This window comes from Hippocampus bargibanti, linkage group LG07 (assembly GCF_051943395.1).
Source record: "Hippocampus bargibanti isolate YZ-2025 linkage group LG07, ASM5194339v1, whole genome shotgun sequence".
NCBI lineage: Eukaryota > Metazoa > Chordata > Actinopteri > Syngnathiformes > Syngnathidae > Hippocampus > Hippocampus bargibanti.
Genome location: NC_142740.1, coordinates 17,454,827 through 17,479,164, shown reverse-complemented (window position 1 = coordinate 17,479,164; position 24,338 = coordinate 17,454,827). Strand labels below are relative to the sequence as shown.

The window sequence follows — 24,338 nt, the reverse complement described above, 5'->3', positions numbered from 1 at the left end:
AGGTACGCCTTATCGATTGAAAATGTTTGAAAATACAGCATGCATTGGCCATGCGCCTTATACTTCGATGCACCTATACCTACATATGGCAGAAAAGAAGTTATATGGTTTCCCAACATTGATAACAGTCCTCCAAGACAAACTGTAACTACAGACTGAATGCACCATCAAAGGCCAAAGCAAAAACAAAACAAGTCTATTTAGATTTTGGCTGAACTGAGCGCTCGCATCGTCTAACGTGACGTGATTCGGTCTTGCTGCTGCACTCTGTGGTACTCTGGCACCTAATATCAGCATAAATTTGTAATGATCACTCCGTTGACTTGTACGTGTTGAAATTGTAAAAGCTAGTTACTTTCCATGAGGTGTGATATGATCTTTCATCGCACTGTAAGTGAATGGCTCAATAAATATACAACATACATCTTTTTGAAGGCAGGGGGAATTCTGAGTAACCAGAAAAAACACACAATGGTTTCATTCCCAACCCTCTAATCTGTGAGGCAGATGCGTAAACCACTAATCACCATGCTAATATTTTACACGAGTGATGGGAGACAAACACGCACAAAAAGAATAAAACGACATGATTTTTGTTTTTGTTTTGCCCCACACACATTACTTTAAAATGTGTTGTCTATTAGTTATGCCTTGATTAAGTTCCCCGTTGATATGGAACAGACAAAAGCAATTGAGCGTCGATATGATTCACACCATTCCTTAAATATATTTTTTTAAACATATTTTATGGCGGGGGCGGCAAGTCAACCGCATCAAAAGTGCACAGCCAAGGAAAAAATAATGTATGTTTTTATTCGATTCTTTGAAGACGATGCGTGTTGCGCGTTGCCCGTTTCAAGCATCCCAAATTTCAGTCCCGAGCACGAAGCCGATTTCGATCATCAGACGGTGTGGTTCGCAGGGCTGAAGAGAATGGCAGCGCAGGCCAGTCGTGCCAGGCTCACATCCTTGCCCTTGCAGGTAAATTTCTCTATTTTCATTTCTTTGACATGGCCACATTATGTTTCAGTATCTTTTTCTCTGCGAAGGGGTGAACGTATATAGAAACATGGATATGTATCAAGTTATGTAGTCTGATTTGTAAAAACCATAATGTCTGTTCCCCGATAACTGTAGTAACGTCCTGGTGAGCAAGATGATACTTGCGACAACTTTGCGGGCGGTGTGGTTATGTGTTTGCACTTGTTTTGTTTCGACGTTGCAAGTGCAACGTTAGCCAGCAACGTCGCTTGTTTACAACCTGCAGCTAACCCGTTAGCTCGTCTGTCAGTTAGCATGCTAGAGTTAGCTGTCTGCACACGTAAAGCTGTCATAACATGTAAAACCCCGGCAAAACACGCGTGACGTTACACGCTTCTGGTTTTAAAGCCGAGATGCTACATCTGTCGACTTTGGTGCGTTAAAATTATTACTAACATGATTTGATTTTAGTATTTTTGTTATGCCACGAAGAAGATGCGCCGCTGCGGTGTCTGTCCAGACAGCCTGCAGACAATATATCCGTAACGTGCCAGGGCATTAAAAAAATCAATATCTTGTTGCACATCTGGCTTGCTTGCTCACCGACTAGCCCTTTTGTTTAACATATGACATCTCAAATCAATGAATGTCATCTGTCTGGGCTGTGACGTGCTTCCAGATCCAGCTAACGATATCTCCGCGACCACTGCAGTGAACCGGCACTTCGATCTCTGGAAAGATTGTACATTTTTTCATGGTGTTTAAATGAATGGACTGTGACAGAGAGGTGACGTGCACGTGCTGACGTGCTATGGAAAAGGGACAGGGTGAGAAAAAACTTGATGAATGAGTTTCTTTGAACGTTTGCAGATGCTGTAGAGGAGTTTGAAGACTTAATAATGCAAAAGAAGATGAAAATTCCCAAGATGTCCATCAAGAATTCAGGAAATTCAATTGAAAACAGCTTTGGAGGGGAAAGAGTGCCTCTGAGGCATAAAAAGGTAGGATATCAGACTATAGTGATGAATGTTTTGTACGCACCATGTAAATGAAGAACTATGTAGAAAGTAAAAACAACCAAGGCACAACAGGAATTTATTGCTCGTAGACCAGCATTGTCTGCATTTGTATTATTTGAGGTGAATATGCTATAATTTTAAGTGAAAAGTGGCTTGTTCCATGCAGATCAGGAGAGATGTATTTCTACTTTTATCTCCAATAGTCTTAATTATCGTAATGATATTTCTACTTGACAACCGAAACAGGACAAAGATCAATCAGAACTTATGACGCCAGTCTTAAAAGTTTTACACAGACTTCCAGAATAGACTAGAATAGAATATAAGTTCTGCCACGGGTACATAAATAATTGGTTTAGGTTCTGGTTACATTAAAGAAACCATAATGGGATATAAACCCTGTAAAATTCTGAGCTCTGCAGACACAGGTCAATTACTTGTTCACAGAATTCAAAGCAAACATGGTGAAGTGCTATTGAGATGTTCTGCTGCACTAAATGGAAGTGAAGTAAACACTAAATGTAAGTGCTTTACATTTAGGATTTAAAATGTTTTTGTATATGTATTGGGCGCCAACCGAAACTCCATCGCGCTATTTTTACCATATGGTGGATTAACACAAATTCCAGCACTCTGGACAGATGCCCTTTCACGGACAAATCCTCTGAGCGGCTCATCAGGAACTCTGTGACTCCTCTTTAGTTCTTTCTGATATTCTCACAGTCCTAAAAAACACACACACACATGGGCATGATGTGCATTTTTTCCCGTGTCAGAAGTCATTTTGGTCCTCTGGGTGCTGTAATTGGTGAATATTTATCATTGTGTAGGATGTATGTTGGTTGAATGTTTAAGGTATTTTTACTTCCTCCAAAGTTGTATCTTTTTCTAGCATTGAATGTTCGGCCAGATGAAATATTCTCTTCAGTTCCGATATGCTCTTGGTTTAGTTTTTCATTCATTACTTTTGCACACAGTCCATTCAATTTGTTACCATCCTAAAACATGTTGTTGGCCTGAACACCTACACAACACATACACCTGTGTTATGTAAACTGTATTAATATATTGTTCAAAACGATAACTTTTCAGACCCCTAAATTGTCAAACGTTTTCCCCTGAAGGCCTTTTCTCAAGACCATGGCCGCCCTATTTCAAACTCCTCCAAAAGTTTGGCAGCAGTCGTGGCTCGCCTGGAAAGAAATGCGGCCAGCTCCTGTATGGAAGGCGAAGAGGATCTGGATGAGGATCGACTCGGCGAGGAGGGAGAGGATGCCGACGACGAAGACGATGACATGGAAGCAGAACAACAGCAGCAGGAGCATTTGCATCATCACCACACACAGCAACAGCAAAACCTCGAGGTGGACACGGATGTGGCTGCAGCGGTGGTTCCCCGCGTCCTTTACGACGAGCTGATTGTCAGCTACAGGCAACAGGAGGATGAGATGAGGAGGCTGCAACAGGAGCTGGAGCGAACGCGTAGGCAGCTCGTGCAGCAGACAAAGAAACTCAAGGAATATGGCAGCCTGCTGACTGAAGTCAAAGAGCTCAGAGACTTCAATCGACGGCTGCAGGATGTGCTTCTCATGAGGCTGGGCAGTGGTAAGGCAACAATCACACCTCACATACTCATTCTACTTTGATTTCTGTATAAATTGGCCAGAGTCATGACTCCTTTCAACCTGTGTTTCAAATGTCAATTTGAACTTTAACCTTGACAAAGCAATTTTGAGGGGGTAAAATCTTGATGAGAGTAAAAAAAATGACAAACTTTTACCGGCATCTATCATGGCGAGCAAAATATTTGGACCTCTGAAGCCTTAACTGATGATCCGTTTGACAGTAAAGCGCATTTGATGGCTAATGCGGATTTCAAACAAAATTGGCAAAGCTCTTGGCAAGAAATGCGAAGACGATTGATTTTCTTTTATAACATTTTCAGTGTCCTGGAATTTGAGTGACAATGACAAAAAGCCTGGCACTGGTGTGGACACATTTTTGCACATCGTCTGGCAGTGAATGAGTTAATTAATGCTGTATTTTCCGGTGTATAAAGCGCAACAAAAATCCTTAATTTTCTTGAAAAGATAACCCAGCGCCTTATACGCAGGTGCGCCTTATATGTGAAGTCATCGCCTATAGCAGCAGCTGTTTGCTCAGTGTGGCTACATGCTAATACTGGATAGCACATTTATGGATTTATTGCTTCATGTCCCTAGGATACCAAACATGTGACAATAGAGACTATCAAGCTATCTAGCTATCTATTAGCAATATAGCGATATATCTGGCTAGCTTGCTATCTAGTTATTAGCTATCTGTTGGCTCGCTAGCTTTCTATCTATTTGAGTTACTTCCGGGTTGAGTGACCGCTGGCACGTGTGTCTGCCGCTGCTCACCCACAGAAAAAAGTGACTGTGACTGTAAAGTGACCTTGAGAGTTTTGAAAGGTGCTTAGAAATGAAATTTATTACGATTATTTTTATAAAAATATCCAACTGAGATCATATGGTTGCAGAACTATGGTCACCGTCTTATTTCTTTAGATGTGGAACTATTTAATGTCTACCAGTTACATTCACTCTCATGTTAAATAAGGAATCCTAAATAGACCTTGATGTTCTAGTGTGCCTTGACTGGGATCACCACCTTATTGTGGTGAGGCATTTTGCGCGTCTCCATGACCCCGAGCTATGTCGGCTGGAGTGTTGTACTCCTGGCAGGGTCACCCAAGCCGAACAGGTCGGAGGGTAGAGGCCAGACAAAGAGTGATCCCAAATCTGCACCCGGGGGTAGGCATAGGCGGAGTCCAACAGATCGGACCACCAGCAGCCCCCTGCAACCGCATTCACCTGAAGGTCATCTTGAGTCCTCACTCATCCCACTAGAATACAGTGGGTGCGGCCAAGTATGTGGGGGGAGGAATTGCGTGCCCTGTCGCTCACACTAAATCCACTAGTAGCGCAGGTTTCAGCTTCTACCATATAAGTCCACTGGCGATAGGAGAAAGTGACGGGGGCAGGTCATGGATGTGACTGGAAGCTTCTAGCTTGATTCCTACACGGGGCGGTATAGGATTGATGGTCGTTGCGAAGATGGGATGGAGCAACATTGTCCTTCAGCAGCATCCTGTGTGTCTGAGCACCCCTATTCAGGGTCCACACTGGTCACCCCTTATAGGGGAAGGGTCTAGAAAAGGTGACCTAAACATTGCTTGTCCCACCACACCTGGGTGGCCCACCGCAGCCACCAAGGCATCCGCCCTCTGCGGTCGAAAACGAAATATAATCAAACCCATGACTATGAACCTTGCTTCCTGGAATGTTCACACCCTCCTCGATGCTCGAGACGGGATGGAGAGTTCTAGTAGGCTTTTCACTGACATTTTTTTTCATAACAATGACTGCTATCTGTAACTCTACATGAATTCTGTCCATTTTTGCCAAGGTGCCAAAACATGATCCTGTCATGTTCACTGTCGGGATGGTGTTGCTTTGGTGATGAGCAGTGCTGTTTTCACCAAACATACCTTTTGAGTGAACCTGCGTTTCAATGGACCATTAACAGATTCTTCCACATCCATATGTGAAATTTCCAGTGTTTTTTTTTCCTTCACAAGATAAGGCTTCTGCCTCCCCCCTACTTCATAGCCCAGACATATGAAGATGAGAGGTTCTTCTCATATGTATTTAAACAGCAAGGACTTTCTGCCAGAAATTCCTATCGGTCCTTGAATCATGTCTACCTTTTCTTGGCACCCGTCCTGACTAGTCTTTTCATAATTTTTTGGGGAAGGACATCCAGTTCTTGGTAATGTCACTGTTGTGACATATTTACTACACTGGATAATGACTGTCTTTAGTGTGTTTAATGCCTCGGAATTTCATTTCTTTCTTCCACCAGACGGGTAGCTTTGAACAGATCCCTCTGAATCTGTGGGAGCTGTCTGCGGACCACTGATGACTTGTGCTTTAAGATGTGATGACCAAATAAAGACAGAGAGAGACAAAAGCAGATGTATTTGCCTCGCTATTCCCTCCAATTCAATGTGGTAGGAGAAAAACAAACCACGCTTTTTAATTATGCTTTGTGAAGACCGTTGTGTTGAGGGAAATGGTGATCATTGACGAGTTATTTAACATAGCACATCGCATTTTGAAAGTTTTGTGTTTAAAAGGAAAAAAAGTTATTGTTGTGACTTTCATCTTACCCCATCTGTGGTCGACACAGCGAGTCGCTGACATGATTTGTTGGGCATCATCTTTTCACCAGATGTGCTCCCTGATCCAATCCACCCATATTTTATTATAAAACTCCAGTTTAGTGAGTAACTTAATTTTCTGTGACATACATAACCTAATACATCTTCGACACTGGTTCATAAAATAAAACCAACGTCATTTACAGTCGTTACACTTCATCAGAGATTCCTCGCTCGGATTGATTTGTATGCATTGTCTTCTACTCGTCACATTTACTTGTGAAAAAGACTGCAAAAAGTAATCGTAGTATGCACTGTTTCGTAAATAAGAAGTTCAGATTACTTCTGTAAACTGAATTGTGAGTGGCTGAGTACTTGTGATAAGTTATGCAATGGCAAATTGGAATAATAAGCAACTGTTGAATTCCGCCGGTCTTTATCACACGCTAATTTTCAAGTCGAGTCAACCTTACTCAAGTTAGTTTAACAATGACATTATACAATTCAGTAAATGGTTTTGAATCGGTCCTGGACAGCCAGAAATGTAGTCCTGGAATTTGAGTGGGGCAAGTTGTCAGTGATGAGCAATGGACAGGAGGTGCTTTGGTTTCGGATTGGATTTACCCTTATTAGTCTTGCAGTGGAGAAATTTACATTTCACAGCAGCAAAGTCATGATAGGAAGAGGAAAGGAATGAAAGAAGTAGAAAAACAAAATCCATATAATGAATATAATAAAGATGACTGTCAATGTAACTTCATCCGTAGGTTTGGACCAAGAAGCTAAATCACTGACGAGACCATCTAATGGAACAGGCACCAGATTAGAGCACCATGGGGTGTCTTTGTACACAGAATGGAGTGCACGGCCTGATATCAAAACTCATCAGCTATGTTGGAGCTTAACGTGGCTCGCCACCAAGACAGCTTATCCAATGGGCCAAAATAGCCTCCTGTCCCCAGGCACGGGCAAGTCTGGGCTGAGCCAGACAACATTTTGGGCTCTCATTCAATGTTTCAAATCTCAAAATTCGTGTCAGCCAGCACACTCGTAACTGCGACATCACAGCATTGTCATCTGCAGCTGGTCACTTATAGTTTTCTAGTAATGTTTTTAGTTTTTATTTGTCATTGTTTCAATTTTCTTATCAAAGATGTGTTTCATGTTTGCTCTTATGTTAAACTCCTTATTTTCCTTTCTAGAGCCGATGCATGACAATGGGACTCAGACAATCAAGGCTGAGGTGGTTGAACCCAGTGTTGAGACCCAGGAAACATACAAAGAAGAAGCCAACACCAGTTCTAGCTACTCCCCATCTCCGAGAACAGTCTACACGTGCAACGATGGCAAGGTCAGACTCTTTTTACTTGGTCTGACATACATGTGATTCCTCCTTTTTTTAATCAACCTTAACAATGTAAGAAGCAGGATATGTTGGTTTTAGAATATTTGTTCAGTTTGGAATCAGAACACAACACACCACAGCCATGTTTAATTGTTAATTTCATAAACAAAAAGAAATTACACTGCAATTTTTTAAAAACTTTCCATTTAAACCTGTGCTGGTGCAGGCCAGCCTGACACAAAAAAACAAACAAATAAATAAATAAATACACTTCCCAAAAGTGAACAACTTTGGCTACAGCGTAAAATGATGAGCTGACTACGCAGTTGAATCGATGGAAATGTATTTTCACGTCACTGTACTTTGCCTTTATGGCTGACAAGTTTGCTTTGTCTATTACGATCCGTGCATATTGCTACATGAACTGTGCCACAAAATAGCGAAAGATGAAATGTGTTATTATTATTCTTATTATTATTCTGATTTTTTATTATTATTATTATTATTATTATTATTATTATTATTATTATTATAATGAAAGAAATTTAGTTAAACAGCAATTGAAAACTGTTCGTTTTCCTTCAGAGGTTTTAACTTTCGTCATCTGCCATCTTGCCTTACCGATATCGAGCCATAATCACCTTGCATTTATTTCACTTCGTTCTGAAGTCGTCATAGAGGATATCTCATGCTTTTTCGTGATCCGCCGGAAACTGCCGAAAGAGACAATGGAATATTCATTTACCCATGATGCATTGCAGTGCTTACATCAAACATGGCGGATGGTTGCAATATGCAGTGTTAGAACAGGACTAAAACTCTAAAAGACATTAAAACAGGCAGCAAACAAACACATACTCGTTTTTTAAGAAAGAATCGAATGGGTCTGCGGACGGTAGTGAAAATTTGTTGCAGCAAACTGCTGTTAATGATTCGAATTCAGTGGATAATGAGAATGATTTCAGAGGTGTTGGGGCACATTGAAAATCTTCAAGCAAAGAAATTTAAGTTGACAAGAGTAAGAAATATTGTGCTAAGTCTGTTATGTGTCTACTCTGAAATACCGTCAAATATTAAAATATCACAGGATTGATTGTGTAGTAACTAAAGAATATTTAAAATGGTTGTTTTATATATGAATACATTCTTTGACTTGAATTAAAGTTGTTGATATATTAGAAAAATACATTTTAGTCAAATAATGTTTTTATTTGCAATTTCGAAATATCATTCTCCAATGAATGTGTTCATTTCAATCAGTTTTGTATACTTGTACAATCGAGGTAAATTGGGCCCATCAATTTTAGAATTTGGCCCCCTTTTCAGACACGGGGACAAACTGTCCCCCTTTTTAAATTTCCCAGATGCATCCTTGAGGGCATTTCAGTGCTTTTTTTTATATTAAAAAAAAACAGGCTTACTCGAATGTAACTAATATAACTGAAAAAAAATCACCTCATTTTGAGAAGACGATTATGCTTCAACAGCTCTGCAGATTGAAGAAAGGTGGAATGTTATTACTCTTCTCAGACAATTGGTAGTTTGAGAGCGGTAATAGATTTTTTTTCTTGATATATTGTCAGTACTTTATTTTTAGTAGTGTATCAAAATAACAGATAATGTGCGCACAAATCCACACAATCGTACCGGCAAAAGCCATCATTTTCTATCAGGTGGTGTAATTCAATTGGAGTACCCGGGTAGCAGCTAAAAATAAGTTGACCTATATGTGGCCCACACACCATATATTGCACACCTTTGCAATGTCCATTATATGCTTATATTTTGTTTTGTTTTGTTTGTTTTCTTCTCCTTGGTACTTCTGAACTGTACAACTTCAGGACCTGTGGGAAATTTTGACTTCGCAGGTTCAGTTGTATCTGCCACATTGCATTCAGAGTAATTCATCTCATTTCCTTGAAGCTTCCAGTGGCTTTTTGAGAAGATGATTATTGTTCCTGGAGGCCAGTCCAGCATCATCAGTGTTTATTAGCCAGTTAGGGTTGCCTAGAATGCAACCGACATCCCCACTATGCTGACAGGAGTGCAATTGGTACTACAAGCCATGGGACCTGCAGCCACCTCAGGCGTGAAGAATATTTGCAAATTAAAGCCCTGCTGACATCATGCCCCTCCACCCACCCCCCATCCTAATTATTCGCGCAAGAGAATTTCAGAGTGATTGACAGATTGGCCGCCGTGAGCATCGGACCGGCATGGCGGAAGGAGGTAGGGAAAATAACTGTGAGGAACCTGAAATGAGAATGAAAACAACCTTTCCCAACTTGAGGGCAGAAGAACGGATCTGGACCGGAGCCTAAAGCACATTAGGTGCACAGTGAAAATCCTTTTGGACTCCAGCCTAAAGACTTTAGAGTGATCAGAGAGCCGAGAGAAAGCAAGTCAGTTATGACTCCTGCTGCTTCCACCCACCTAAATGATGAGAGCCTAGCTGGCAATTGGCTCGGTACGCTTGAGACGTGCTTATGCATCGCCCTGTGCTAAATTCACGGTGGGAGTATTCCGACCTACAGGCGCCCATCGGCTTGAGTTTACTTGAGTATCCTAGTCTGCGAAAGCGGTGCTTCTCAGGATTAGCCCTGTGGTTTAAGTTAGAGTTGGTTAAGATGTCTTATACCGTCGTTAGCAATGAGCTGCATGGTTTCCTCTCGGTCATTTGGCCCGGTTAGATTGGAGCCACCTAACACGGATTTAGTGTTAGCCCTAATCGTGGCCTCTTGATTATTCACTTGAGCAGACCGCGCAGAGTGTTGCGCATAATTTGTTGGGATGTAGATTTTATTAGCATTAAATTGCAGTCTCACATTGACGGGCACTTTCAAAATAGAGACCGCCACAATTCAAACAGGGATTTACACAGTCGGTGAGACTGATGGTTTTCACTTTTAAACATTTTGAAATGAAATGATGAAGCTGGAAGTGTCAGTGGAAGGCACTCGATATCGATATAACAAGACTTTACTGTATATACAGTGAAGTATATCGATATCGGTTATATCGATAGTACTGCTTATTACGATACTATTTCTATGAACGCAAGGAGAAAATTTACATGCCGCAGGATCGGATATATCGATAGTCCGGTTATATCGATATTTTTTCCGACTCCCAAGAATATCGATATAACGAGACTTTACTGTATATATATATATATATATATATATATATATATATATATATATATATATATATATATATATATATATATATATATATATATATATATATATATACACACACACACACACACACCACCTTTTGCCTGAGCATTCTTGTTATTGTTCACAGTGGTGCCTGCCGTTTGCACCGACCGGCCTTTCAGACGCATATTTAAATATCTGCACAATCAAGGAAAATCGATCTTTGTAGCTTTGATGTTTCATTCAAATGTTGCGAGTCAAAAATTGTTTCTTCAGTGTCATACTAAATTGGGTTCAAGATGTACTTCCCTTGCATTCCCTCACATGCTCCTTTCTTTTGTACCCCTCTGGTTTTCCATTCACATTTTTTTAATCAGCTGTGTGGTAATCTATTCAAAAAGGCCTGTTCAGTGAACGTTTGCAGCAAATTCTAATAAACATGCGAACAACAACAAATGACGCCAAACTATTTGTACAGCTAGTGAGATAGTGTTGCTTCTGAAAATAAACACCAACAACAAAATATTTTTTAATGGGCTTGGGGATAATAATAGAAATACAGCTCCGTTAAGGTGAAAATAAAACACAAATATCCGATAAAAAAAATCAAAAAATGGCCTATTTTCCAGTCATCTTCAACAGTCACCAGTTTTTACCTGTGAGCACAATTTAACGTGTCAGGAAGTTTTAATTTAACCACTACAGGGTTCAATAAACCCTGTAGTGGTTCCTCCCCAGTTACCTCGGAAGGAGGCTTGTATTTGCATTTTTGTAGACATATTTTTCTTCTGTTGAAGATATTTGAATGTATCATATTTTGAATACTAGATAACGGTATGCAAAATACACCCAAATAGAGTAAATATATATCTATCGTGTTTTAAAGACTGACTGTGTGCTGTGGGGAAGATATAAAAATAGTATATCTTTAAAGCTCGGTAGCTTTTGTCAGAGAACATAAGGCCATCAAATGGCAATGGGGGCACTTATTACAGCAGAGTCAATTATGTATATGAGGAAATATGGGTCATTAAAAAGAAAAACAACAAAGATATGTCCATAAAAATCACATCTTTAATCAACCTTTTGTTTGGGGTTTCCATATTTCAAACTCATTTTTTGTATTGTCTTTTTCTTTTGTTTTTAAACTTGACATTTCAGGGGAAACTGACCTACAAACTACTGCAGAAAAAAAACACTGACAAGATGGATTCTGACAGAAAAACCATGACTGAAGTAAAGGTTCTACATGAGATAAACATAGCAATAGACAAAATGTGACCTGTAGATTCACTCATTACGCATGAAAAAATGTACATTTTTGAGTATTTGTTTGCCCATGTGTGATGTTCTACCTGTGCTTTAAATAACCATCGGCTGGAGTCTTGTACTCCTGGCAGGGTCACCCAAGCCGAACAGGTCGGAGGGTAGAGGCCAGACAAAGAGTGATCCCAAATCTGCACCCAGGGGTAGGCATAGGCGGAGTCCAACAGATCGGACCACCAGCAGCCCCCTGCAACCGCATTCACCTGAAGGTCATCTTGAGTCCTCACTCATCCCACTGGAATACAGTGGGTGCGGCCAAGTATGTGGGGGGAGGAAATGCGTGCCCTGTCGCTCACACTAAATCCACTAGTAGCGCAGGTTTCAGCTTCTACCATATAAGTCCACTGGCGATAGGAGAAAGTGACGGGGGCAGGTCATGGATGTGACTGGAAGCTTCTAGCTTGATTCCTACACGGGGCGGTATAGGATTGATGGTCGTTGCGAAGATGGGATGGAGCAACATTGTCCTTCAGCAGCATCCTGTGTGTCTGAGCACCCCTATTCAGGGTCCACACTGGTCACCCCTTATAGGGGAAGGGTCTAGAAAAGGTGACCTAAACATTGCTTGTCCCACCACACCTGGGTGGCCCACCGCAGCCACCAAGGCATCCGCCCTCTGCGGTCGAAAACGAAATATAATCAAACCCATGACTATGAACCTTGCTTCCTGGAATGTTCACACCCTCCTCGATGCTCGAGACGGCATGGAGAGTTCTAGTAGGCTTTTCACTGACATTTTTTTCATAACAATGACTGCTATCTGTAACTCTACATGAATTCTGTCCATTTTTGCCAAGGTGCCAAAACATGATCCTGTCATGTTCACTGTCGGGATGGTGTTGCTTTGGTGATGAGCAGTGCTGTTTTCACCAAACCATACCAGCTGAAAAAGTGTACTTTAGGATTTGTTTGCCCATGTAAGACGTAATTTATTTTATATACATATTTTACAGATGGAGAAGGCTAATGAATATTCTTTAACCTCTTCATAAGTTCATTTATTATGCTAAATAGTTCATGTAACATTGGTTTGTCAATGTGTACATGCCAGATGCAAGGTTTTCCTGCATTATGATCCCTCCATTTTAAGTGCTTTGGTTTAAAATTAAGGCGGGGATTGATACAACGTACAGATATGGTTTTCAAATTTATAAAAATGCCACTGTCTGGTTATTATTTACAGATACTCTCGCCTTCTAATGTTCTTTTCACCCCAATGTAGGTCCACCTTGGTGGCGGTATCTGGGTGGAGGAGGAGAAATGGCACCAGTTGCAGCGCACCCAGGGAGATTCCAAGTTCACAAAGAACCTGGCTGTTATGATCTGGGGCACAGAAACCCTTAAAAACCGAAGCGTCACCGGAGTGGCTACCAAAAAGAAGAAAGATGCTCTTCCCAAACCGCCACTCTCACCAAGCAAGCTCAAAATTGTCCGAGGTAAGAGCTTTTACCCGACCCTCCCAAATTTGATGGTTCTTCTAACCCCGCACACTTTTGTATTCGCCGCAGAGTGTCTCTATGACAGAGTGTCCCAAGAGACGGCAGACAGTGCGGAGATCACGCAAAGATTGTCCAAAGTAAACAAATACATTTGTGAGAAGATCATGGACATCAACAAGTCCATCAAGAACGAGGAGAGGCGGGAGTCCAAGCTGCTCATCAGACAGACAGTCAAAATGGAGAACTTTACTTATGACGGCATGTAGAGATCAAGTGTTTTCTTTTTCCCTCCTTCCCATCACACGCAGGTCAAAGGAATTTAGAGGAGTTTGGCTGCATTTGCTTTGACCTTCGACCTACAAGATTGGTCAGAAAGAAGCCCCCTCATCCCAACTTTTTCTTTAAAACAACAAAAACAGCAGACTGGCAATGTCCAGTGAGCCCATCAAGTGACAGACAGCTTTACCCACCAACCAAATGGGAGCAAAAATGAGTGTTTGTTTTTTTATAAATAAGCTTTACTGTGGGATCAGTACGTAGAAATGGTTCGCCCCGGTGTGTGTGTGGTGAAAGATGGTGAAATATATTTATTGTTCTGTGTCAGAACATCACACTAAGTCTTTTAACCTTTCAAAAAGTAAAAGATGACCCCCAACCCATCCCCCAGACTTCAGTTGCTGGACATTGGGGAGATAGTGTGTGTTTTAGAACTGTTGAAATAATTTGTGTGACTTAAACTGCTGGAGAACCGAATGACTGCAGTTGGTACTGCAGTGGTATTCAATATTGGGGTCGGTCATGAATAAATCTTAATTACTAACAGACACCATGTTGATCGCAACAGAGAAGCTCTTGCTGCAAGAGATTATTTTTGCCGTGGCTTTTAGGTCAATCGTTACACATTGTGATCACCGCATTTCAGTCGGAGCTGTACAAAACAGAGTTTACTTGTTCGTTTATGTGTGTGTGGGTGTCATTGTTTTCAAGACATCGTCCTACATCGTCCCTCGCCAAAATGACCAACGGAGTGCTCATCTTTCTGAGTGCAACTGTACAACTACTAATGTGCAATGAAAGAGTTCAATGTGATTCACTTCTGTGTTCGTTTATGTGACCCATAAAACTTAGTGGCAGACTGTTGAAAAAACTGGCAGAGGAGCAGAAAAGCGCCTTAAATGAATTTGGCAATCACCTGGGTGCATCATGCCCTTGGCTTTTCTACTGAGCTGCAATTGTACTTGGTAGTCTTTTGAGTTCACGTGCACTTTGATGTGAGAATGTATGAGATGGTACTGTTTGGAACATCAATGGACTTGAGCCGTAGCCAAGCCTCTTGGTTCCCTTCGGGAGGGGGCATGTAACTCAGCTCAAGTGGAAGTGACTGTGGGTAAAGCTGTCTGGGACATGTTTTGGCGATTTATTGTGAAGCCCACAACGAGCCCACTATTCTTAAGAAATGCCATTGGGGAGAACTAAATATGGCCACCCCTGGGACATTTTCCTCAGAATTGTCCTGTGTTCATTTTATTGTATGTTGTTTTGTCCCACGATGTTTTCCACGGCTCTTGTCCTTCTGAAACGAAATCTGAGAGATTGAAATCTCAAGTGTGACCCAATGGAGGCAAAACTGTGAACCTGCTGCAGAGCTGCCTGTCAAGCCTTCATTCCTCTTCACACGTCTACTTTATGTCACTTTCTTCTTCTTCTTCTTCTCTCTCTCATCCCTTTTGTTTTTAAAACAGTCTTTCCAAAGTTTAGCTTAGCCATTTGTTAAGCTACCTTATGTTGTACAGAGACGGTTATTTTTTTGGGTTGTCTTGCAGTCCAGTTTTAGATGTTCTGGACAATTATCTACTTGGTGTCGCTATCATGTATGTTTTATCTTTTTTTATATATTAATTGTGATCTTGTGTTGTTTTCCGTATGACTTGTCGGGCTTTCAAATGTAATGTGGGGCCCTTAAAAAAGAACAAAAAAAAGAACAAACATCTTCCGAGCCAAAGCGATCGGTGATGCACAGCTGGGGGTATTCTTAGACATGCTTTCAGCCTCACCCTTTTGGTAAACTTCTAAGTTGACATGGTGACAAATCATTTACATCAAATGCACTTTACACATCAATTTGTCAATTTTAAAAAGCCTCCTTAGTATATTAGTATTTTTTTTTCTAAGTCCGAAAATAAGGCCAAAAAAATCATTCTATTAACATGATGCACCTTAAGAAGTTTAGTTTATGAATGCCAAGATGTTTTATTGACATGCTAGTATTGAGCAGTAAGGTTAATCGATACTCCACAATTGACGCGTCACAGCGGCAGTCTATGACAGAATGTTGGCCATGTTAAGGTGTTTGTCTTTACAAACGTCAGTCAAAATGAGCCAAACAAATGGGATGCTGGCTGACTGATCAGTGTGGTTTGTACATTTTGGGAGGGGCATTGGCCAATTTAAGAGAAGTTATTCCTGAATCTATTGTTCTTGTTTCCAGTTTTTCTTCCATTTGTATTGGGCTTACCCTGTACAAAAAAAAACAACTTTACAAGGTTTTGCAGTGCGATTTTACACTATTACCTCAAATGGTTGCCATCCTTCCAACAAAATAATCATTGGGTGTGTCATCCACCCAAGACAAATAAATGGTACTTTATAACTAATATCTATCTATCTATCTATCTATCTATCTATCTATCTATCTATCTATCTATCTGTCTGTCTGTCTGTCTGTCTGTCTGTCTGTCTGTCTGTCTGTCTGTCTGTCTGTCTGTCTGTCTGTCTGTCTGTCTATTGTGGGTATCTGTATAAGTGCGTGTTCAATGTTATGCTAACTTGCTACTAAGCTACTGGATGAAGGCTTTGACGCCACTTTTACACAGATACCCACTGTGCAAAAACAACTTCACAGATATTCTAATACTGCTTTTCTACATCATTTGTATCTTTGTTTTTTTTAAATACCAAAAAAATTGGTCATGGTAAAGACAATGCTTTAAAAGAAAAAAGTCTTTCAATCTTTTGAGATATGTACTGCAGTACTGAATGCTAAGATTCAGCTTCATCACCATCTCGGTAACGTGCACCATGGGAATGGGGCTTTCTTTCATTGCTGTCACAGACAAGTAGCGCTGGATGAAAGGAGTTGAACCTCACTAGCCATGATTCTTTCTGTCCCACCGGCGTACTGTTTTTTCAACATGCACATAGATCAAGTTGACGCTTGTCATGGTCCTGTTGGAAGTGCTTCTACCGTTTTGACTGCTCTTTGTATATACAGTATAAGACAATGGTCATATGTGAGCCTCAGATACGATGGTGGGAGAAGCATCTTGTTTGCTCTCAAGTTTTGATTACAGGATTGGTAACTTTGTATACAATCCACAAACTGGTTCTACTTCATCCGACTTTCACCGCCCTACCTCATTGTTACTCTAGTGTTTGTTATTTAGTGACTCTAAGCTCCATGTGTATAGTCAAATAGTGGGGGGAGAAAAAAAACGTGATACCTGGTTACGCAACATGTACATAATATATAAATATATATCTTCTTAAACACCTCGATTCACATTTCATTCTTTAAAAAACTAAATTCAAACGGATGTTTCTTGAGCTGCTTTGTGGAGGATGCTGCTGTGTGTTGACTGGCTGCGGCCGTGTTGTAATCTGCGCTTGGCTATGTCGTGCAGTTTCCCCCGCCGTTCTTGTTTTTTTGTGTATGTGTTGCGTTTGAAGATTTTTACTAGTTGACGGTGCTACCAGCAAACCGTTCAATACGGACCTCAAATGGTGCTGTTTTTTCTCTGTTTTTAGCCCTCACAGAGGAGGGGGAGACGCGTTTTATTCGGACGCGCACACCACACCGCTAGTCCCTCAATTCTCTGGTGAAAGCAATTCAAGCCAAAACGCTTTTGCAAAATGCTTTGGCTTTTACAGTGTCGCGTGCGAGCTATCCGCCTATATGCCCTTCTCTATTTTGTTGTGAATCTCACAAGTACCTCAGAACCTGTTGATTTTAAAAAGTTGTGTCCGCTTTCAGCACCTGTTTGCTGCCAATGGTTTTCCGTGTGTTTATGTGATGATAAGGGAGATTTCTGAATCGCTTATTTTGATGATAATGTCAGAACGTAGTTCACTGAAAATTGATTCATACTTTCTGAGTTCCTGAATCAAAAAAGAAAAGAATAAGAAAGAAAATGTATAATTCCAATGGCCGTTTGAGGCTCTTTTGTGTTACCATCTTGATTAATTCACTAACTTCATTCATCTCTTTTCAGTACAAGTGTAGTGGTTAGTACAAAAGTTGTCAGACAATGATCCACACCTTATGTTTCTATATATGCATTTAATGTTTGTTTTGGGAGAATATCGAGTGCAAATTTTATCTTCTGATTGTTTTGTTTCCACACGGGGTTGACATTGGACTACACTTCTTTGTTCTACCATGGGGGGAAAATGGACCAGAAATGTCTGGTTATTATTTCATATGGTTTGGAAAAATATTTCTGATAAAAGAAAATTCTTAATGAATTCATTATGCTGCCCATCTATGTTTTCAGAAAAGAAGCTCTCCAATATCATCACAGTGTTCAGTCATTTCCATTTGCAGCACTTAAGCCATCCAGCGGACTGTGTGGCAAAAATCCAACGTCCGGTATTTTTGATTGTTTGGTCAACTCAAACTATAACATCTTGTACTCGCTGTCATTTTTGAATTGAACTGCGCCGGCCTCTTTGAGTTTCAAATGCATTGCCGTGCTCAATTAGGGAAAGACAGGGTCATTCGTGGATGGTGTTCCAGTCTGTTGTTACGATAATGTGAAAGACGCTCATGATTTCAGTCAAAACTCCCTCAGCCCTCTTTGGCCTTCTGGAGGCGCTACTCCATACGAGGCAATAGTGCGTATGTATGTCCTTGCTCAACCGGCCACACCTCTGCTACGCTGGCAAGATGCTTAGCATCCTCTTATTGTGTCTATTGCTGCATTCAGGAACATGTGTTTAATGTAGAGATAATAAAGCAAAATAAATCCAGATGTTTATTCTATCAGCATTGATCTTGTGTTTGTATTTTTTTGTCTGATCCATTTCTTCAATGTATATATTTCTGGATTTGTATTGGCAACGGAGCTGTTGTTTTTTTTGTCCTATTCATAACATAAATAGTTCATTTGACTGGTTTCTCAATCTTAATCAGAGATAGCTTAATTTTTTTAATAGATTATAAAAAAAATCTTCACTTTTGTTCTCGCATGTCAGATATGGGATATATTTTCTGTTTTTACTTTCAGTGAGGGGCGGAGGGTGGTTCAGGTTAGATCGACAACACCCATTCTAGCATATTTTGTAATTCATAGCTGATATTACAGAAAAAAGTCCACCAGTTGCTGAAACTAATTCATAAATATTCCATATTGTGTCTAAATACAGTAAAGTCTCGTTATATCGATATTCAAGGGAGTCCGAAAAAATATTGATATAACCGGGACTATCGATATATCCGACCCTGTTTGCATGTAATTTTCTCCGTGCGTGCATAGAAATAGTATCGATATAACCGGGACTATCGATAGATCCGATATCGATATAACGAGACTTTACTGTATATAAATAAATATTCCATATTGGGGGGGAAGGCAGGCGGGTTCGGACTCCGCACAAAAAATGCTTATAAAAAAAGTTTACTTGTATTGTATGTTACTGTGTTTGTACCTCCCCCCACCCTCACACACACACACGCACACACACACATCCCCAAAGTGATCTCAACCATTGCCCTTTTGGGTTCCTTTCTGATAAGGCACCAATTCAACTTTCCCCATGAATAGATCAAACTCTGCTGCTCTTGCATTTCCATATATTATTGCCTGTGTAAGCAAGTGTAGCACCCAGCCAGCCGTTTCCTGCAGCCCGAGGGGACTTGTCAATGTCACTATGGCTAAAGCCCGCCACACGCCTCCTAATGTATTACCGCACGGCTGTATTGGCAGCACGGTGATTCAGTGGAGGTGATGATGGATTAGTACTGTGGCCGTGATACCGATACCAGCACTGCAGCCTCGCTGTATGTCGCATAAGCGCCGCGTCGTCCCTGCGCCCGCACTAAGATAGGGGGACATATTGTATTTATGTCACACGTACAACCTAATGAATATGGACGTTTCTCTGCCTTTATGGAGCGTCTCAGAGCAATGTCAGATTCATCTTATCCATCTTTTCGTGTCAGAGTAGCTGTGCTGTGACATTGTAACTGTGCAGAATGCATGAATATGGCGTCCTTCGAAGGTTTTGTACGCTGGGTGCGGCCACAACTAGCATGTCGCAATGACGTACAGTAGAATTTAATATATTTGTTTGAAGTAAACAGTGTGCTTGATTTGTTAAACCCACCCTGTTATTCCACGCTGTTATTGCACCCTGTTTTGGAATACAATTCGTTCACCTACCAGCGATATGTTATATGTATTTAATTAATAATTTTATTTTAACAAAGACATGCCATTGAATTACTGTACTGTATATACAGTAAAGTCTCGTTATATCGATATTCAAGGGAGTCCGAAAAAATATCGATATAACCGGGACTATCGATATATCCGACCCTGTTTGCATGTAATTTTCTCCGTGCGTGCATAGAAATAGTATCGATATAACCGGGACTATCGATATATCCGATATCGATATAACGAGACTTTAGTGTATTTTTTTAATCAATGATGCACTGCACTCGGAATAAGTGAACCACTCTATCTTTACATTTGTTGAAGCTGTATTAAGCTCACTGCCCAAGTTTATTCTTGTAGGTTGGTTTCAAATAACTGTTAGGTTGTCAGTTATTAATGTAATTGTGACAGCTGCTGCTGTGTTAGTCAGAAGAGCCTCCTCTAGACTGTGTCAGTTGAAAAGACCTTTGGTAAATTGCTAGGAGGAGAGAGTTGACAAAATTCAGACATAGTTGCCATGAACGTTGAGGGATTGGCTGATTGACATTCCTGTTGCTTGGATGAAGGGCACCGATATGCACTTTTGACTTTTGGTGGAAGGGATAGCGCTCAGTCGTCTAGCAGGAGGCTTGCTCTGATGTTTTGCTGAGTATGTGGGGAATCACTGCTTCAGTTGTCAGTGTATCTTCCTTATAGTCATGGTGTTCTAGGTTCTCATCTTAGTTTCCACCATCTTGCATGTCATTTGATGTTTTCCAAGTATTTATGCCAGCTCTGAAACTCCTCCCATGACTTCAACACAGCTCCTTCTCACCAACATTGCGCCCAAGCATATTTATGTTTGACGTGGCTTTGGCCTCAGCACAAAATGTGGTAATCAGAGTGATATCCACAAATGGGCAAATGTGGCTAATGCTAAACCAGGGGTTGAAGTTTTAGCATTTGTATGGCTATCTTAAGTCGAAAGTTGGACTCCCAACCTCTTCAGCAGGGTTCGGGAACCGTTTTGACTAAGAGAGCCATATAAGTAAAATATTTAGAAATGTTTTTCTTTGAGAGCCACACACGCACACACACGCACTCAAACACGCATGCACGCGATTTCAACCGAATGTCAGAATATATTATTTCATTCATTGTATGGTTTCATTGCAAATTAGAAACACAGCAGAACTTTTTCTCTCCACAAACGCGAATTCTACGGTCCATTCAACCTGAAGTGTACGATACTCATTTTTTTACTCGTCAGGCTTTTTTAGAAGGGTGAGTTTACCTGTTTCGACATCAATAGCCATAGGTCAGTGTCATCCAATCAAAATTGCGCTTTCCACCAACTGCCGCCTAAACAGAAAATGAACAGCGAAAAAGCAAGAATTTGTATTTAGTTTTATCGGCGAGCCATATGCAATCATCTAAAGAGCCATATTTGCCTCGCGAGCCATAGGTTCATGACACCTGCTCTACAGGATACTCGTGGATTTCCTTGTTTCTGTTATACTGAGTGTTATTTTAACAGCACTTTATTAAACAAGAAATCAGGAAAGATGAGCTCTTTGTTTAAAAAAAAAACAGGATGTTATGCTTAGCTGTAAACTGTATTAGATGTAGTTGTTGCAGCATAGAGGCACCCGTTTGTTTTTCCGGCACATTAAAGTGTGCAGCGTTTGATTGGTTTGTTTTTCTCTTCACAAGCCTCATTCCGCATTCGCGTTTAGCCCGCTTTTGAATCTCGTCACAACAAAAGCCGCCTTCGCAATGACTCAAGAAACAAAACCAAATGTCACACAGCATTCCTCTTTTCTCTTGAAGATCCTCATTTTCAAAGCTTTTCATCTGCAGGATATTTAATAAAAAAGGGCCAGACAAATCCAAACCGTGGAACGATTCATCTTTAATTATACAAGCAAAATCTAATCTTTTAATTGGATAACAAGGCTCTCATAGATTAGGAGACTTTAGGACGTCAGGTATGTTTTTTTGTGATGAAATGAAAAAAGAAAGAGATTTTCACCATGCTGTTTGATTTGCAGCGGGGAGAAAAGGATGTTCAATTATGTGGTATTTGCATGAAAAACATAATTTTAACAAGCTCTGTCAATTTTATTGGTTTAATTATCCTGTCTTGCGGAACAAATCGATTCATTTCAACATGTAGTAATAAAAACAATGATCACATACATGGGCATGTTTTGTGTCTGACAAAAAGAAAGAACAAAGTAAAAACACATTTTGCTAATTTAACAGAACATCTCACATTTCCCTATAAACACAAACCGAGAGGGTAAAAGTACACTCCAGTACTAATGGCGCCATTTTTTTAAGAGACTGCCGTGAACATAGGAGCCTCGTGCCTTTGTGGAAGACAAGACTGAAGACAAAAAGTGACACTTGTCTGTCCTTGTCAATGTCAGCATAAAGCATGACAACACATACGCACACATACACACACACACACACACACACACACACACACACACAGTGGCCATGCATGGCATCTATTAATGGCGTGGTGTTAATGAGCATCTTGTTGGAAGGTGTCACTTTACCTTCGGCCATGCGCACTGACATCACTGCTATACTCTCCACTCTGGAGGTCACCATGCACTCTGTGACTCTATATCATTCAGTTTTCAACCATCAACGTCCCTGATGCTATATTCAAAATGGATCACCTTCTGGTAGCCGTTCTAATTTTCAGTCAGCGTAAGGTGGTTTTTCATGTACATAATACATGTGATGTGTTTATCCTGTAGTAATGGGTTCCTCTTATGACTCATGTCTATTAACTCTCATCATAATTGATGTAGCTTTCATGACAGTATCTTCTATATTACAGTAGTAATCACTGAGAAATGATAAGAGTTGGCTTACCAATTTGTTCCTGAACAAATCGAGGAGAGCTTGGACAAAGTTGACCCAGCATTGACATGGAGGAACGTGAAGAAGCATTCTCACAACATATTTGGGCAAGCAAGATGCCCCTGTCTGAGGTCTGATTAAAATGTCCTTTGAAGTAAAACTATTGCATGCAATGTAGATTTGTCACATTGCGTAAAACACAGGATGTAAAACCCAATTCGTTTGGACCAGATGAGGCACGCTAAAGCAAATCATGAATGACAACTTCTGTGATACTTCCTAAAATGTGTACCAAAATTTCACATTTATATGGAATAAGCCAGTGAAATCTTGTAAGCATATTCTTGTTACCAACCTCTGACTGGTTGGAACTGGTTCCAAATAGTTCCATCCGGTTCTAACCAGTTCCAATATGTAAACATTTATGTATTTATTTATGTCAACATTTAGCTTGTAGTAGATGTACAATTTCCACCATGACGTCCCTGATCCACTGCTGACATGGATGCTTTGATCCTCTCCTCTTTCAACTAGAACTGCTTCATGTCATCGCAAAGAGGGTACAGCAAGTCCTGAAGAATGAATGACTCTGTGTCTTTGTGTTGTCATATTTGTTATTTTTTCAATTTTTTTTTTCCCCCAAGATGGCGGCGCGTGAACACGCAGCGGCTCCCCTCTCCCGGCAAATTGGCGTTTTCATGTTTATGTTTGTTAAGTAATTATAAGTACCTTGCATGCTGGGTTCGAGAGGACCGTAATTTCATCTGTGCTGTATGTCATAAATATTAGCATATTTGACAATAAAGCTGACTTTGACTTTTTGACTTTTAAAGAAGTCGAAAATAGTTTTATTTAACTATTGTTTAAGAAACTGTAATCAGAATCAAAAAACCTTTATTAATAACACTATTATTAATTATTAATAACTTATTTATTGATATTTTTATGTATTATTTATAACTTTATTAATTAATGACCTGTAATAAGGTGGTTCTGGCGGTCTGGAATCAGTTGGAACCGGTTCAGACAAGTTGGAGCCGGTTGAAGCCAGTTCAGATCAGTTGGAAACTGTTGGAACTGACTGGTTGGAACCGGTTCCTACCAGTCGAAACCTCCTTATTACAGTTTCTTAAATAATAGTTTATATTCTTGACTTCTTCATATATTTTCAGTCATCACGGTCGTCCAATGGAAACGGAAATTATATTATGTGGCCCGCGATAAAAATCAAGATGAAAAAAAAACATTCTCCACTCTCAAATACTGTGACCATGTTTGCGGAATACACACAAACCACACCCTACTAATAATTCTTACTCATTACTTCCAGTCGTATAAGGAAAAGAATAAGTATGCATAAGTATACAGGCTGCTCACCCACAGAAAAACTTAAATGAAATTATTATATTAATTATTCCATTAATTATTCCATTTTATCTTTATATATATATATAAAAAAAAAATCCTCGTCTCACCCACCATGGGTGGTGTCTGTCCCCATTTCAGCTCGGGTCCTCTACCAGAGGCCAGGAAGCTTGAGGGTTCTGCGCAGTATCCGTGCTGTTCCCAG

General features: G+C 40.4%; 2 protein-coding genes across 3 annotated transcripts in view; both read left to right on the top strand.

Moving 5' to 3' along the window:
• Positions 1-24,338, top strand: part of agbl4 (AGBL carboxypeptidase 4) — a 332,043-nt gene that overhangs the window by 244,721 nt on the left and 62,984 nt on the right. The gene's annotated exons all lie outside the window — the stretch shown is intronic.
• bend5 (BEN domain containing 5) lies at positions 729-18,519 on the top strand. 2 transcript variants are annotated; one of them, XR_016115509.1, is made up of 7 exons: positions 729-981; positions 1,852-1,982; positions 3,125-3,605; positions 7,407-7,555; positions 12,111-12,295; positions 13,259-13,472; positions 13,545-13,682. XR_016115509.1 is itself a non-coding variant. In XM_089000384.1 (6 exons), the coding sequence occupies exons 2-6, from the start codon at positions 1,881-1,883 to the stop codon at positions 13,739-13,741; spliced, it is 1,143 nt and encodes a 380-aa protein (XP_088856510.1). In that variant the 5' UTR covers positions 743-981; positions 1,852-1,880; the 3' UTR covers positions 13,742-18,519. The 2 variants fall into 2 exon arrangements, 1 of the variants encoding a protein (XP_088856510.1); XM_089000384.1 differs by lacking the exon at positions 12,111-12,295 and having other exon boundaries at positions 743-981; positions 13,545-18,519.

What these genes read in the sequence shown, in the direction of transcription:
- bend5 (XM_089000384.1), top strand. Translation starts at nt 1,881, where the DNA reads ATGCAAAAGAAGATGAAAATTCCCAAGATGTCCATCAAGAATTCAGGA. An exon ending in TCTCATGAGGCTGGGCAGTG is followed by an intron (nt 3,606 to 7,406) that starts GTAAGGCAACAA and finishes TTTCCTTTCTAG; the next exon opens with AGCCGATGCATGACAATGGG. An exon ending in CAAGCTCAAAATTGTCCGAG is followed by an intron (nt 13,473 to 13,544) that starts GTAAGAGCTTTT and finishes TATTCGCCGCAG; the next exon opens with AGTGTCTCTATGACAGAGTG.